The sequence below is a fragment of the Pezoporus flaviventris genome, unplaced genomic scaffold (assembly GCF_033815535.1).
Source record: "Pezoporus flaviventris isolate CSIRO_AGI_PZ_B2104156 unplaced genomic scaffold, CSIRO_AGI_Pfla_v1 ptg000023l, whole genome shotgun sequence".
Classification (NCBI taxonomy): domain Eukaryota; kingdom Metazoa; phylum Chordata; class Aves; order Psittaciformes; family Psittacidae; genus Pezoporus; species Pezoporus flaviventris.
Window position 1 is genome coordinate 7,596,635 of NW_026892571.1, and position 16,571 is coordinate 7,613,205.

Here is a 16,571-nt window from a genome sequence, read left to right on the forward strand (position 1 = left end):
TCTAATACATATTTTGAGAGTTCTCCATAGGTTGAAATTCACAACTTGTAATGAATTAATAAAACGTAGATGGTTTTGAGACAGAAAAGGGGTAAGTCAATTAAACGAATGCTCACAATGTTTGTGTATGGCTGTTCCATTCATAATGTCACCACAATTTATTTAATAATATGTATTTAAGGAAAGACATTTACTAATTTTTCTCCTTTCTTTAGTTGCCATTTTCATATAACGTTGCCTACATCAAAATTGGAGAACCTTGAAAAAAATAAGCAGTCATGAGTTTACTGAATTAACTTACTTAAGAGCAATAGATGTGCGATATATACAGAATTTTAGGTCAGTTAAGAAATTTAGAGAGCAGAATACTTCCTGATAGCCAAATAAGCAATGTGGGTATTTTAGTGTGAGTTTTCTGCTAGAACACCCAACAATTTCTTGTTGGTATTGCATGTTGAAAATTAACACAATAATTAAGCATGTTGTCTTTCTAATTTACATTTAAAGTGTTATCTGATGCTGCTTAGTTGTATCATTAATCCTGTGTAATAAAAGTATAACCCATTTTAATCCAAAAAAATCTGTTAATTATTTTTAAAGTAATATTTTTCCTTGGGGACTTGTGTATTTCAATAACTGAGAAGTCTAGATTCTTAATGGCTACCACTGTTGGAGGCTCAAAAAGGAGAAGCAGAAAAAGAGCAATCCACTAATCCTCTGAAGAGCTAGAAAAACGTGAGCAAAGTCTATATTCCTAAAAATAGATCAGATTGCTGTCTATGCTAAGAATTTTTCAGATATGTTTGATTCAACTTAGCCCGTGACAAACTTAGGATATCTTAGGCTGTTACAGAGTGCTCTGTGTGTAGGATTATGATTTACAATACTGTTCAGCCAGGGACCTTGGAGCAGAAAGACATGTAGAGTCAGACCACTCTGTATTTTAGCACTGTCAAATTACAATACAATGTAAAACAGAACTGTCGTGTGATCTTGGGGTCTTTCAAACTGTTACTGTCAAAATGATGCTTCATATTTCTGTAAAAGGGAACAATACTTGAGACAGTGGTGGGTAGTATCTGGTTTCCTCCTAGCTGTAAAAGCTTATCACCAGAAGCAACTGAATACCATAGTGCAAAAGCTTTTCCAAATCCCAGTGGAAGAAACAGGAGGAAATGGTCCATTCAATATCAGCCAGCAGCTATGGTATGTTAAAAAAAATAGAGCCATCCAGAAGAATCAAAACAGATGGGTTTGCCATCTCTCAATACCCCTAGTGTGTTTTAGCACCCATACTGTAAAGTGGAGAAACAAATAACAAGACCTACAGCTTGGAAACTCAACAATTGAAATAACTGTAGACAAAGAGAAAATGTTAGTTTGGCAGAGCTCACCTTTTATACTGTGTGGCCATAGTAGGTAGCTGCTAATGTTCTACTACATCTTCCAGACTTCAAGGTGATTTTGAGTAGAAAACAGATCCGGGATTTGGGCTGGTGAACATTTGATATGGCCTGATCTGTTTTCGCCTATTAGTGAGACTTAATGTGATTCCATTCTGACCTAGGGTCTAACATAGGTGGGAATACCTCGTGGTTTTTCAGTGTGTTAGTTAAGGTACAAGGCTCTATATCGCATTACCTTTAAGGTACTTCCTCTCCAGTTGTACACATTTAGCCATTAAGTGTCCAAACATGCTTTTATCCACAGTAAAGTTTTGACTACCCCTGTTCCCCCTCCCACAATCTTTATTAGAGCCCTGTATGACTTTAAGATAGTAAGAAAAGGGAAATAAACTTGCACTGCCTAATTGGTATCAATGTGAATAATTTTAGAACTCGAACTGTGTCATTCTCTACTGAGTAGTCCCAGGAAAAACTACAAAAGCTGCAGAATCTGTTAAAAAACATTAATTTATTGAGGAGCATTTGCAGAAAATATTGACTGCTCATCTGTGAGGGATAACAAGATTTTCACATGTATTTATTTAAACTATAGACTTCCATGTTTGTGTAATAGGCTGCTTTGCTTGCTTGCTTGGTTGCATACTCTTTTTGCTCTTTTTAATTATTTCTGTTTCTTATGCAAGACTCCTCATCACACCTTCTTTTTGCTCTAAGCACTTTGTTGTTTTTCACAGCTGGTTCTTCAGTGACAGCTTTCTTTGCTGTGTTTTTGGTGCATAAAGAACAAAACATACATTTCAAACTCAGTGACTTTCATTTTAGATTAGGAAACTGAAATACAAAGCAAGAACAAATCTAAAATCTTCATAAGAGAGAAAGCAAAGGATCTATAAGATCTGCAGTTTAAAAATCTCTGTAAAACCTTTCATCTTTAATCCTCTTATAATGCTGTCACTGGCTGACAGACAGGTGGAGAGATTTTTCATTTTATGGCATAGAAAGGACAGATTTGTGATTAAGGCATAGATTGGGTCTCAAAGTATTCTAGTGCAATTTACATCTTTTGATATAAACTTTGTATGGGTGTCGTTCACATTGCCTGTGTCTTTCCTCTTCTCTAATGATAACATTCCTCTGCCTATTGTCATAAGCTAAAAAGTGCCATCTTTTGCACTGGAACCATTAAATTTGCTATAATCTGAAATTTAGGCCTGATAAATTGTTATACAGTAACTCCGGGGATGCAACTATATGTGTACTTGTTGCCTTTGGAATGTCATACTAAGAGCATACTCAGTGTATATCTCCATACACTCACCTGAACTGATACTGAAGAAGGAAAACCTGCAGCACTTTTCAAAGTAATGTACCAAGGGATGTGTCTATGAGCGATGTGAAATTTGCATAGTACAAGCACTAAGCAAATTTCAGTGATGTGAAAAGGATGGGGATATGTTTATATTTCACTGTGTTGCTAACCCTGAACTATAAGCACAAATGAATATTCATCTCTGATGCCACACAGACAGCAGTGGATATTTCAAGGGCAGCTTCAGTAGAATTTGAAATGCATATCTATGTTTTAAAACACTCCTACTGGAAACTCTTATTTCTTATTCATGTTATCGGACATAAAGGCAGTTTACTTTGATGCTCATATTTAGGTTCTTTGGCTTTGTATCTCATCTAACTTCTGTGTTTACTCATCATGAAAACAGGTACTTTTTCAGCTAAAAGTAACGTGCCTTGTTTTATTTTAGTCTCATTTTTGTGCATTGGGAAGATATATGAGCACTGATAGTATTCAGTTTTGTAGATTTACAGGATAAATTAAGTGAAGATTTTAGCAGCAGAAAAAGTGACCACCAATTTGTGATGGTTTGGCAAACAAAACGCACTTTTTCCAACTTAGGAAACTGCAAGTTGGTTTCTAATCACACATTTATATTTAGGGGAGGAGAGCTGTATCTCAAGCTGACTTTTCATTTCATCCTTTCTCTAAAATAGACCCAACTGGAAAATAATCAAGTAAAAGAATGAGGGGGGGATGGGGAGAAGAAGAAAGAGTCTTGAATAAATGTGGCCATTGCATTTACCACTTTTCTGAAGAGTTGAACCATCAGTAGAATTGCTTCCTACCAGCGTGATGCAGTTTACCTGCTTTTTGCTTGCAGATCATGGAAAGCTCTGTGCAGGTATCCAGACTTGCTGCAGGTGCTCTGTCTCCCCAGTTCTTTTGTCATTTTGGTTTAGAAGGTACAGGAACTGAGTTATTGTCACACTGTCCAGTGAGTTTACAATCATTTAATCTCTAAATTCTCCTTCAGAAAAAGAATCTTTTAATTCTCCTTCAGAAAAATTCTCCTTCAGAAGCGTGAGTTATCCTCACACTGTCCAGTCAGTTTACAGCCATTTAATCTTTTATTTCTCCTTCAAAATAGCTATTAGAAATCATTTTTCTGTTTATTATTGCCTACAAATATGCATTTAACTTTTAAAGTGAGCAAACTCGGGTTATGTGAAATAACAATGTCCAGATCAGACGCAGAGTGTGCATCCTTGGTTTCTATGGTAGCTAAAGGAATTTCTTAAAAAGTTGCCTGTGAAATTCAAGGTACAGTTTGTGTTATTAGGTGAGTGTGGTTGCTTAGAGGAGAATTATGGGTTTATCGTTTCTTGAAACAGAAAACTGTTAATTTTATGTAACGGTATTAGTCAATGATTAGGGAATCATTATGGGGTCATAGAGACTAACCCCTGGGGTTTTCACTGCCTGTGAGTGCATTGTTCTGACATGAGAACATACTGACCTGCTAGCAGCCCAAAATTAAGATTGTTAGTTTTATCAGTGTAATAGTAAACTGAATGGATGTAGCTGGACGTGGGCTATAGGTTTTGTAAAGATGAGGTAAAGGTGCTTTTTGGATTAAAAAGAGAAAGGATAATGCAGTGTATCATGTAAGTCATCCCCAACCTGCAAAAAAACCCCAAACCAAATCACTTGAGATGATTAGGGCTACTGCTGTCTGGCGGTGGCATTCATAGTTTTTCCCTCTTTAATGGGAGTAGGCAGTTTGCTAGATGGCTGGAAAATGCAAAGCAATGCTTCACCTACTCTCAGGATATTCCAGGTAGCATGATATTTCACAAAGAATATTTGAGTAATATTTATGAATCTCATAAAACAGAACAGTTTTTACTGCAAAATATGTATTATGATAAAAATGCAGCTTACTGGAAAAGGTGGTATAACCAAATAGTATTTTTAACATTAAGTGGTAGAACGAACACTTTAATGGTGTGAGTGAGACACACAGTAATGAATATTGTTGCCTTTTTAAGCACCTTGATATTTGGGTTTACATAAGGAAATATGGCAAAGAGAGAATGCATCACTGAAGTGATAATTTTGTTCTGTTTATACCTGTCCAGCAGTCTGAGAACATGTAAAGACCCTTGTAACTGTCTCCTGCACTGCTTCTGTTATGCTAATCTGTGTATCTCTGTTGCCATCTATACATCTCTGCCAGTTTGGGTGCAGTCAGCAAAATACCTGAAAGAATGCATTAAGCCACAACCAGCAGCGGTTCTGTAGTTTTGGGGATCATTTTTGCTAACGCATGTTACAATAGTTGTGTGCTGGTGTGGTAGATCTCAGTAGAAATTTCTTCGGTACCTCTAAGCTCATATAAATGGGCATGTGGGATCTTAGGCTAATGGCAAAAATGGACATGTAGGAGGAAATGACTGCATCCTTATCAGTTTAAAGGCCAATTTCCCCTGGTTTTCCAACATATGCTGATGAAATGTCAGTGTTTTCTCTATGAAAGCTCTGGAGAAAATGTGAAAATAGGAATTCTGAAGTTAACATTGATGAATAAGTGATAACTCTCCAAGTTACATGGGGCTTTTTTAGTGTTCTAACTTCTGTCCTTAAGTTCTGATCATCTAAACGTACTAAAGAACAGGAAAAAATAAGATTAATTTAAATATATATGTGTATGTCTAAGGAAAGTTTTAGAGAGAGGATTGATGTTTCTTTCTGAACAAGATAAAACCAGATTAAAATATAGATCTACAGAGCTAGGTACAGATGCTAACTTAGCTTTATGTGGGGATGTATTCATAGATACCTGTGATATAAGTCTTGAATGGTTCTGATTTTTGAACTGTAATATATTTCAAATTATGGGGAAAGAGGAATGTAAACACTTTTAAAGTGTGTTAACTCTTAAAGACGTAACTAGTGAGGTTTTACGTTTATGGGTTCCATATTTCTAGGATACGGTTTTGCTTTATTTTAATTTCCTAATTCTTATTAAGCAAAGGGTTTTTTTTGTATTTTAACTCTTTGAAAAGCATATTTTTTCTTGTAACTGATGATAATTGCTGAGCATCCTTATGAAACTGGCTGTTGCTATTCAGAATAAAATGCATTCTGTTCTACGATAGCATGAATGATTTTGATTAGCGTTTTGATTAGTATTTTGCCTGCTACCTACAAATTAAACAGAGCTTTAAAAGTTAATCTGATTTTTGTTGCTAAAACTCATAAACTCATATTTTCCCTTTCTGTTTCAAAATGTTCATTGAACACATTTTCTAAGCAACATCAGAATGTCAATCCATTTATTGCAACTGTGGCAAATTATTCAGGCAGGGTAAAATTATTTAATTGTACTAGTACTCTAAATGACTGAGTACTGTTAAGGATCTAGTGTATGTCTCACAGGATTGGTTCTGAGTGGTCTTAGTTGACCAAGATTAGTTCTCGAAATTAATAGTTTTTTAAATTTCTGAGATTTTTAATAAGAAAAATAAGGAACAGGAACTAAGCTGCCAATAATTTGATAATACCACTTTCCAGTTCTAGGCATTGTTTTTCCCTTAGAAGACAGGGTAAAATAAGGACATTTTGATAGGGAGTATTTTCTCACATTGTACTCTTCCTCTGCACCGCATATGAATTCAGGTGTACTGAGGGTAGCTCCTGTGCCTGAGTGCCGGGAAGAGTGGGAGGGAAAGTAGGAGGAGCACTACAGAATACTTAGCATTTAGCTGGCAAAATCCTCAGAAGAATGTTTGCAATTGTCTCAAATGTGCCTGGGATATGAACTTCAACCTGCTTACATTATCAAAGCCCATGTGTACGTATTTACCACTCAACATTATTATTAGTTCCTCTTTGTAGGTAGGAAAAATAAACTCTGAAGACTAAATTATGTGTTCACATGATGAGCTTGTATCCAGCTCTTCCCCTAGGAAATTTTATCCTTGTGTCTTAAGGTTTGAGATGAATTTTAAGACTTCTCAGAAAGGTCAGTGTTTATCCTTAAATTCACTGTAAAAGACAAAATCACACAAAAAAAAAGTGGATCAAATGATTCTCAAATTTCAGAGATCTTGAGCAGAACTAACCACTTCAATGTTAATGGGCAAGCATCCTGGATTTTTGTTTGCAATAGCTCTAAAATACGCTATTTCAGAGGAGATGTATGCTACTATTTACACTTTGGCAATTTTTGGCCCTGACAGGTGCTATGACTAAAAGGAGCAGCAAGAAGCTAAACAAGAGAGGTGTAGTGTAATTAACAAAAACTTAAGGTTCTTAAGTGTAGAAACCTGTGTCAGTTTATGAGTAACTATTACTAGGCGATAACAGAGTTATTAATAAATTCTCCTGTTTATCATTAATGCTGTACCATTCTAATCATAGTACGTTTCCCACATTAGGCTTTTACGTGTTGCCAGAATTTCTCACTGCATTGGTTTAGGAACACTGGACCAGCAAACATGGGAGTGAAGGCACCAGTAGCACTTGATCAGTAAATCACAGTAAGGCAATTGGCAGAATATGCTAGTGGAACACACAGCTGCTCACACAAGTTGCAGCACTCTGAATGAGAATTTTCCATGATCTAAATTCCTTTTATGGGCAAGTGAGAAGGCCCCTGAGAGGATTTTGCAAGAAAACTATGATTTTGGTTAAAAGAATCTCATGATTTTTTTTGAGTTTTCTATTCAGTCCTACTTCTAGATGTATTTGGGAATTAGGTTTGTTTCTTTGCATGCAAGGGACAGGGTATGAGGTCAACAACAGCTGGAAGGAGGAACTGCCCTACCTTTGCTTTAAAGTGAATGCTCCAAAGGACAGAAAAGGCTTCCAATGCCTAAAAATGTTATTTTATTGAAACAAAGACTAATGTACTAGAACAAGGTAACTCTTCAAACCGAGATGGTTCTGATCAACTGTGGCAGATCATGCAGAGCAGTTTGAAACTAATATTTCCATGTGTGTTAAGAGTTTGCGAGCTGGTTTCTTTGACACAGTTTTGCTTTCTACTGTACAGATTTTGGATAGATTTGTGATGTGAGCTAATTCTTCCCCATGTAATATGCTCTCAGGGAAACCACCTGTTGTGGAGGATTGGACCTGTTTGACCAACTGCTCTATGGGTCCTAGAGGGGAGCAGAATGCATAGACAGTCACACTCCCTGTTACTCAATCAAGTTGGTAATAGAAATCTAATTTAGGATGTTTCTACCGTAAATTTAAATAAATAAATTATTCTAACAAGAAGTAGAGGTGTAGTTGATATTCTTTGTATTTTAATGCAGAGCTGCTAGATCAGTAGGAAAGCTATCAAATTTGGGTAAATGTTCAGTGAGAACAAAGGAGCTGGCAAAAGGAAAATGCCTTTTTCTACCAGAAATCTCATTGTGGCAGTAAATCAAAGAGCATGCATATAGTATTTTTCTACCAGAAATCTCATTGTGGCAGTAAATCAAAGAGCATGCATATAAGTAAAACAAAAATGAGAAGCAGAAAAACCTGTGAAATCTAAATAGAACTGTGATACAGAGTTGCTGAAATTGTTGATCTAGTCTTTCACTTCTAGTCTTAAGGGAAGCCCTGAAAAGAATTGTGAGAATCTGTGAATATGCATTGTTTTGTCAATAGAAACATGCAGACTTTAAGACATGGTAAATTTTATGGTTTTGTTTGGGCTTTTTTCTTTAATAACAATGGCTCTTTAACGAAGTGTTTCTTTAACAGCAAAGTCCCCTTTTGTGCCAAATCTTCTCAAGCAGGTCTGTCTGACTTTCAAGCACTTAATAGCCTCATCTACTATTTTTCTAAGCATCTTGTAAATATATTAGTTGGATAGATGTCTCTATGTGCTTGTGTCTCATTTTAGGAATGAAATGAGAAGTCTTGGTTTGGAGGTGTTTTTTTCCTTCCTGTGGGTATAAGTTAACATCGAGCTTCTCACAGCAAAGTGACTGAACCTGTAGTTAGGCTTATAGCATATACCTGAAAATTCTGAAGAGAATGATGGCTGATTAAACCTCATCAGATATAGATTTCAATATGCCAGTATCAAAAAACATGTGTCTGGTGGGAAGATTGATATTTCTAATGTTTTTCATGCTGGTTGAATTAAATCTATATTAATCTTCTCGTTTCTTATTTTCCCTTTTTTCATTCTGATAATCAGTATGAATTTAATGTGAATCCAAATGAGAAAACCTTATCATATTGTGCCTTTTTTTTCCCTACAAGAAAGAGAACCTTGTTTAATATGTTTTTCTGAACTAATTCAGCATTGTTGAATGAGTTATTCAAATGGTTTGCTGACCTGTAAGCAAAGCCTTTAGTTTATCTGTTATTCAAGATCTTTTAAAGGTCATGAACCTTCTTTTACATATTCAACAGATATGTTTTTCATTGTAAATCTTGACTTTAAAAAGAAAAGCGCAGTAATGTGTAAAGGTAATCTTTTCATCTGCAGGACCCTTCTAAATAAGGAGGGAAAGTGCATTGGCTTTTAATTTTTATAAATGGAATAGTAGGTCTCTCACAGGTATACGAAACTGATATATCTGTGAAGCTTTTCATAAGATTTAATTAAATTCTTTTTGCAGAGGAACTGAAATTTTGTTTGAAGGGCAACACTAAAATGTCAATTTTTCCCCTGGGCTATAATTAAGCTTCATTTAGGTGGGTCCTTCATATTTTTATTTCTTGTGGTCATACTTATTATTGGATTCTGTCTTGGATCCCTTAGCTTAAAATAATGGGCTTTGTTCTTCCAACTGCAGAAGCCCATGAACGATCTTTACTTTCTCTAAATCCTTATCTTAGACCTAGCTATTTAATACCCAGATTTTGGGGTAAGGCAGATAATCTAAAACTATTTTCCCAATTCTTCTTTTTGGTTCCATAAAAAGTAATGCTATCTACTAAAATCTGTGCAGTTAAAAAAGTTTTCTTCACAGGTTTTCTGATTTCACACATTATTCATATGTTCAAGTATTTTATAAGTATTATTTTTCTACCCATGTTTTTAAACTGAAGGGCTTTGGGGGCGCAGGCAGAAGGAAGTCCAAATATTTGGACTTCTTTTTGTGTTTGCCAGTATGTGCTGCTGTGCCTGTGTCATTGAGACTAATACACATAATATATTTGTGTAGTCCATTCAGATTAGATAGATTTATGCAACTGTGGGGAAAATTAGGTAGAAATGAGTGAACTAAAAAAATCGACTTGCCTTTTTTTCCCCTTTTTTTCTTTTCTTTTCTTTTTTTTTTTTTTTTTTTTTTCCTCTGTGTGTGTGTACATATAAGTTGTGCTGGGAACTGCACCCTTAGGAACTTCAGCATTTTGTATTGTGCAAAGGCTTAATTTATTCAATACTGTCTAGTTAAAATATAGTCTTTCTGTGTTTGCCTAACATTGAAAATAAAACTGCTGTAAAGTCACATTATTTTTCTGGATGCTAGCTCTTTATTTACAAACAAGGGGTTGTAAATATTATAACTGTATAAAGATTTATGAATGCTTTTGAGGGTGTTTTCTTTTGGTATGAGAACATGAGGAGTGTTGCTGGACCTTGTACTAACATAAAAACCCAACCTGGGATAAACTGGGGAAAGAAACCTGATTGGGGATATGAGGGTTGGGGGGCAGCCTTGGCTGAAGTGACCGTGAGATGGTGGAGTTCAGGATCCTGCATGGAGGAAGCAGGGCAATAAGTAAGATTACAACCAGGAGAATTGTAAGCTTCAGGGGAGCTAACTTTGGCCTCTTTAAGGACCTACTTGGACAAATCCCATGAGTCACTGCTCTTGGGAGTAGAAGGTAGAGGGGTCCAAGGAGGTTGCTTGATATTCAAACATCACTTCCTCCAGAGATTATAGACTCTTTTTCTCTGGTCTTCATGATCCACCTGGATGTGGGCTTGTGCAACCTGCTTAGGCAGGGGCATTGGACTAGATGACTTGCAAAGATCCTTTCCAACCCCAACCATTCTGTGATTAGGTGAATTGTGCCACTAGTGTATACTTAATAAAACCCTTAATGACCAACTGAACATCCTCGGACATGTCCCAGAGCAGTAATAACTATCTGCAGTGTGAGGAGCTTGAAAACATTTTAGCAAGTCTATTATATCGAGTGAGTTCATTGCCTAGAATGCAACTGAGTTAATATGTATTATGTGTACATTAATATAACATTTTACATGTGAATATGTCTGTATAGATAGGTTTCTGAGTAGTTTTCTTCTAAATAATATCTCTCATATCCAAATGCTGTTTTGCTTGCTGTTTTGCTTGCTGTTTTGTTTGCTGTGGTGGCAGTCTGGCTTTACAATACAAAGGTCATCTTTTAATTCTCTGCTGAATAGCTCATATAATCTCTATTCAGAGGAACACTGTGCTTTTTGGTCAGCACTAGGTTGTACTAAGGTGTCACTGTCTCCCTGGGAATTATGTGTTTCTCCATCAGCTGTCCTTTTGAATCTCATCCATTTTCCACAGGAGGAAATAACAGATCACCAAAATAAGTGTGGCATGAGTGGAGATGTTGGGTAATGACTAATTAGGATTGATTTCCATTACTTGGTGTATGATATATGGTAAGAAAAGGTTTGGGTTTGGTTTGTTGTTTTGGTTTTTTTTTTGTTATTTTTAAAAATAAGATAATCTTCAAAATGGTTTAATGGTTTTAGAGATTTAGTCTCCATCTTTGAAAGTTGTGTGAACCATTAAAATGAGACCATGCAGAGGGTTATGAGGATTATAATCACTTATATTTAGGCATCTGATGAACCCAACTAATCAAGCAGTCTAATCCTTGAAGCATGCATTTAACAAACCGATCACGAGAAAACTGGGATTGAGTGCAGCAGTTTTATTGAAAAAGTCCACAGGTGTGTGCAATTCCTTTATTAAAATGTTTTCAAATGCATTGGACAAGGAGCAATTGATGATCAAGAGTTATTCCTTTTTTATACATTTTTATTTCCAAAACTATACAAACATAACATTGGAAAACTTTCCTTTTCCTCCATTTCAGCTATTAATAATACTGTAATGGTAAGTTATATATCTCCCTGTTCAACCTGCAAGCCCACTTTCCTGGAGGTGACACTTTACATCTTTGACAACTAAAAAAAGGTCAGTCATATTTACATGTGCTTAAGGTTGCATAATTGAGCATCATACAGGTTCTGAAAACCAGTGGATAAATGGTTTTCAAGAGTCGCCCTCATGGGTTGGAGGTTTTAAATACACATAAACTGCATACATGTGATTTAGTAGCCAAGACACTCTCTGTTCTTTTTGTTTTCAAGGCTGTCTCTAAACTGTGTGCTAGCCATGGTAAAGGTTTGTTTTAGTAAAGGTACTCACTGAGTGAAAAGCAGCACTGACAACAACTATTGCTGATGAAGGACATGAATGGGCAGAGAACTGTATGTGTATATATAATACAAAATCTAATGTTTCAAAATGAACTTGCAGCTTTCATGTAAAAGTAATGTGTAGAATAAAAGCTATTTCCTGGACGGGATTAGAGAATTTCAAAAAAACAAACCCACAAATATTTATGTAAGGAAAAAAAGTAGAGCTCAACATGGGAAAAGAACAATAGAAGCACATGGATTAAATTCAGAAGCTGATATTGCAATGTATAATTACTGGAAATTCAGTTGAAATATAGCAACATTATCAATGGAAAATGAAGGCTACAGCTGCAGCAGACACATACAGTACATTTTATGAGCTATTATATTGGCCATACAGGTTTGTCTACATGTTATTTATTTGAATCCTTAAGGCTTCTCTAATGTCTTACATGAAAGTGCTGTCTGCTTGGATCTTCCATGCATGAGGGAAGGGGATAATTTTTCAAGGAAAAAAAAAATTGTCCACATTTCAATTACAATAGCACATCCAGAGACACAAAATAAAAGACAAAACTTTATGGTACCTTTATTTCATTTATTTTGGCCCCCAAAAGATGCATGCACTAGAATTTATGTACTACAAGGTATTGAAATATTTACAGCATTGTACATGTGCTCTTAAAGGGATGGCAAATGGAAGGGTTTATTTTTATCTTGGTGGGAGTAGAAGTTTACTTTCCTAGCTTAATACCCACTCAGAGTGAGAGATGACTCTTCCAAAAAGAAAAGCCCACAGAGAATCAAGCTATAGCATAATCTCATAGCCAGTGTTAAGCTGTACAGCATGTTGCCTGGAAATTCTTTTCTCTCAGACTTCTGTCTGAAATATGAGTACCAAGTGATGTTGCCATGTTCCCCTTACCCTGCCTGCTCTGTTTCTCTCTATTCCAGCAGGTATAGCGGTGTATTACCTGTTTATATTATTTTTATTTCAAATTCTTTTGACATGTTGAATGGACATTTAATTCACAATAACCTGGTGGCAGTTTTTGGACAAATGATGTGATTGATATTTACGGGGTTATGGCACTAAAGAATTCAGACCACTATAAAGCGCATCATAAATACTTCAAGTGGATTTAGGAAGCCATCTCTCTAAGAAATTCAGTGAGTAAGGCTCATATCACTGATTTCCTTCTGCTTTTAAAGGTAAAGATATGATACCCAATACACCAGGTTAAACAAGCAGAAGGCAGTTGGGAAGAAGATGCGGGCATAGGAGTCCATTTTGGCAATGCGGATATGTATTCTTCCATGCCTCCATGCTCCTGTTCGACAATCCTCAAAGCAGCAAAAAAAACTGGCACAGTCCTTGCCATCAAGACACTCATACCCGTATTCTTCATCCCTTTCTTGGAGATGTGTAGCATTGTTCATTTGAATAGTAGCTGATCGAGGCCGGATGTCAATTGTAGGTGCCTAAGGTGGAGTAGCAAAAAAAGACAAAGATGGCAGGAGGGAGAGACGTTGTTATTATCACCAGACCAACAGATAGATGGAGACTTATAGTCAACGTGTGAATGATGGTTCTGCATGGAGTACATGGGAGATTGCTGAGGACTTCTAATGGCAGTATTACCTTAAACTCACTAAAACCAATTGCATCATATACTTTACGGGGAAGCAGCACAAATCAATATAAAGTTAACAGCTGTGGACAACTGGCTTGAAAGACAAACAAGGAAACATCAGAGGTTAAAGGAAACATTCAGGAATGTAATTAATTGATAGTATTTTTTAATTTCTTATGGTTTGTATTTTATATAGCTGCTTGATATCTGAAGGCAATTTGTGCATTGCATATAGAAATGGAATAATCAATGGAAATGCAGGATTTTAAATTAGGGCTGGTTCATGTTGAGACAGGAGCAAATATATGTGTGTGTATATATATATATATATATATACACACAGGAAAAAAAAAAGGAAAAGCTGGGTCTTTTGAATAAACAAGCTAGGACAATCTCTGTAAGACTCTCCAGTTGTTTGAATATATGCAGTTCAGCATCTACTAATGTTCACCAACTAGAAGGTTCAGCATGTTCCAGATTTTATGTAGTAGCTGCACATAAATATCTATACATATATAGATATACACATATCTATTTGGAACAAATTGAGCAAATGAAGCATTTAAAACACATTTGAGCACTTGGTGAACACTAGGATGACAGGCACTGAAATTTCCTACTGATAGTTAGTAGGGTAAAATAACAACAATTCCATTCCATAGCTATGCATATTTGATGTTTTTTTTTGTTTTTTTTTTTGTTTTTTTTTTTGGTTGGTTGGTTGGTTTTGTTTGGTTTTGTTGTTTTTTTGTTTTTTTTCTGTTTTCTTTTTCCCCAAGGAATCTCTACATTTCTGAATGAAGAGAATATTTAGATGTGGACCGTAGCTAGATACATTTCCTAATGTGCTAAGAGTCTATTGATCCAGTGATGGCATTAAAAATATATATGCAATTTAAACCCTTTCAAAACTCTGACTTTTTTGCATAACAGCATTTGAATAATTGATGATGACATTAAATTTTCTTCAGGTGAACATCAGAGCACATTTAGTTTTATAATTTGGAGTGAAATCACAGAGGTTAAAAAGGTGGGGGTCAGTGTTGAGTTGTAAAAGGGTGCATTGCAGGTTTCTGGTGTAGCTGCTGCTATTGAATCCTATGGCAACTTGAGAAAGTGGAGCAGGAACGTTTTGACGTTAAACTCAATTCATGGGATGCAATAATGTTGGTCACTCTTGAACTTACTTTAGTTCAGAACCATAGTGAATCATTATTTGGGCTGCTGAATCAACTCTACAAATTGTCTAGAAATATGTAACCATTCTACTGAATTAGGAAGTTACTTGAAGTAGAATGCTTAGATGTCTCATTAAAAAAACCCACCCAACAAAACACCACTCTCATATAAGCTCTGATAGTTAAATTCAGCAGTCGCATGCAGTGAATTTCCATTCCAAAAAGCATTATACCTTGAAGGAAAACATCCGAAGAAGCTTTCATTTTGTAGACAGAAAAGAGAATCAGAGGGTTTTGTTTTAAATTAAAGAAAGGAAAGAAAAAAAGAAAGAGACAAAAATAATGTAAATTAAAAATATGTTTCTAAAACATAGTAAGTCAAAAAGAACTAAATTTATAGAAAAGTTGGGATAATAGCAATTTAAACAAGTATCTGTAATATAACCCCCCCACATTTTTGACTCTTCACTGTCTTATAACTAAATCTGGGCCAAAGACATAAGATATCAAACTCAATTTAGATCTTTTAATATTCCTAGGGGATTCCAGCCTTTTATGTTGACCTGTTTTGAAGGAGACCATTCACAGTTTACAGAAACACTTTTAGTAGAAAAAATTCTTTTTACCTGCAGCCTGCATCCTGAACACTCTACTTCTAAGTTTTTTAGAGTCTGTGATTTGGAACCAGGCAATCATCTATAGTTCTGTTTGTCCCCAAGTGCTCACAGATAAGTAATGTAAGGAACAAATCATCTGCCCTTTTATGGACATCTTTAAGTGAGACAACTAAGTTTGAGGTAGTTAATCTCGGCTCCTTTACTGCACTGTAAAAAACACACATGCACACAGCCAGCCTTTTATTGCAGCCTAAGACAGGCCAAGATGCATCACCTGCCAGCAGTGCTTCTTTCTTTTGACCAGAAGAGAGGCCTGTGATGAAATCGAACTTTAGCATACCTAAAGTTAGGTAAGAATTCTTGTGCTGTGTGTTAAAACTAAAAAAAAAAAAAGAATATCTTCAAAAGTCTTTGAAGATTTTAGGACAGCAAATCTGAGTGACTAGATGCCCAAAATGCATCTGACAATGCTCTCTATTAATGTAAACCACTTGTTCTTCACATTTTTCATGGGCATATTTGGGTTGTTTTGTAGATGGCTAGGCTACTTTTCTCTCTAGGATTTTACACTGATTATTTTCACTTCAGAGATTCTATACAACAGACCTTTTAGTTCAGGTGCAAAAGAAAAGAAGAAATCTGTCCTGGACAAAATAAGCAATGAACTTTTTCCCTACCTGGGCAAAACCTTAAACAAACACCTACTGAAGGTGCTTCCAGGATTTAGTTATTGTGACAATTGAATACACTTATTTATTAGTGTGTAGCACACGTCCATAAGTAGCATTGTTAACTGCTAGCTGAATCACTCTCTAAGGGAGAAAAGTAGATAAAGGGGATAAGAAATATAAGAAAAGAAGATACGAAAACAATGAAAAGTAAACAGATGCTTAAGGGGAAATTAGAAAAAGTACACTGTAGTTTGAATATAAATGTTTAACTGTAGTCTTGATAGTAAGAAAAACAGTCATATCAATAATACATGCATAAGTTAATGCCAGAGAACATTGCTAAGACAGAGAAAGTGACAGTTCTTCCATAAAGGTCA

At 35.7% G+C, this 16,571-nt stretch overlaps 1 protein-coding gene across 3 annotated transcripts in view; it reads right to left on the reverse strand.

Moving 5' to 3' along the window:
- Positions 1 to 11,586: 11,586 nt before the first annotated feature.
- The window catches only part of GABRG2 (gamma-aminobutyric acid type A receptor subunit gamma2), a 66,902-nt gene continuing 61,917 nt past the window's right edge, over positions 11,587 to 16,571 (reverse strand). Inside the window, exons 9-10 of one of the 3 annotated variants that reach the window (XM_061456570.1) lie at positions 15,140 to 15,163; positions 11,587 to 13,576 (exon numbers count right to left, since the gene is read on the reverse strand). In XM_061456570.1, coding sequence (XP_061312554.1) covers positions 13,301 to 13,576; positions 15,140 to 15,163 — 300 coding nt within the window. In that variant the 3' untranslated portion in view covers positions 11,587 to 13,300. The remainder of the gene's footprint in view (positions 13,577 to 15,139; positions 15,164 to 16,571) is intronic. The other 2 variants (XM_061456572.1, XM_061456573.1) reach the window with 2 other exon arrangements.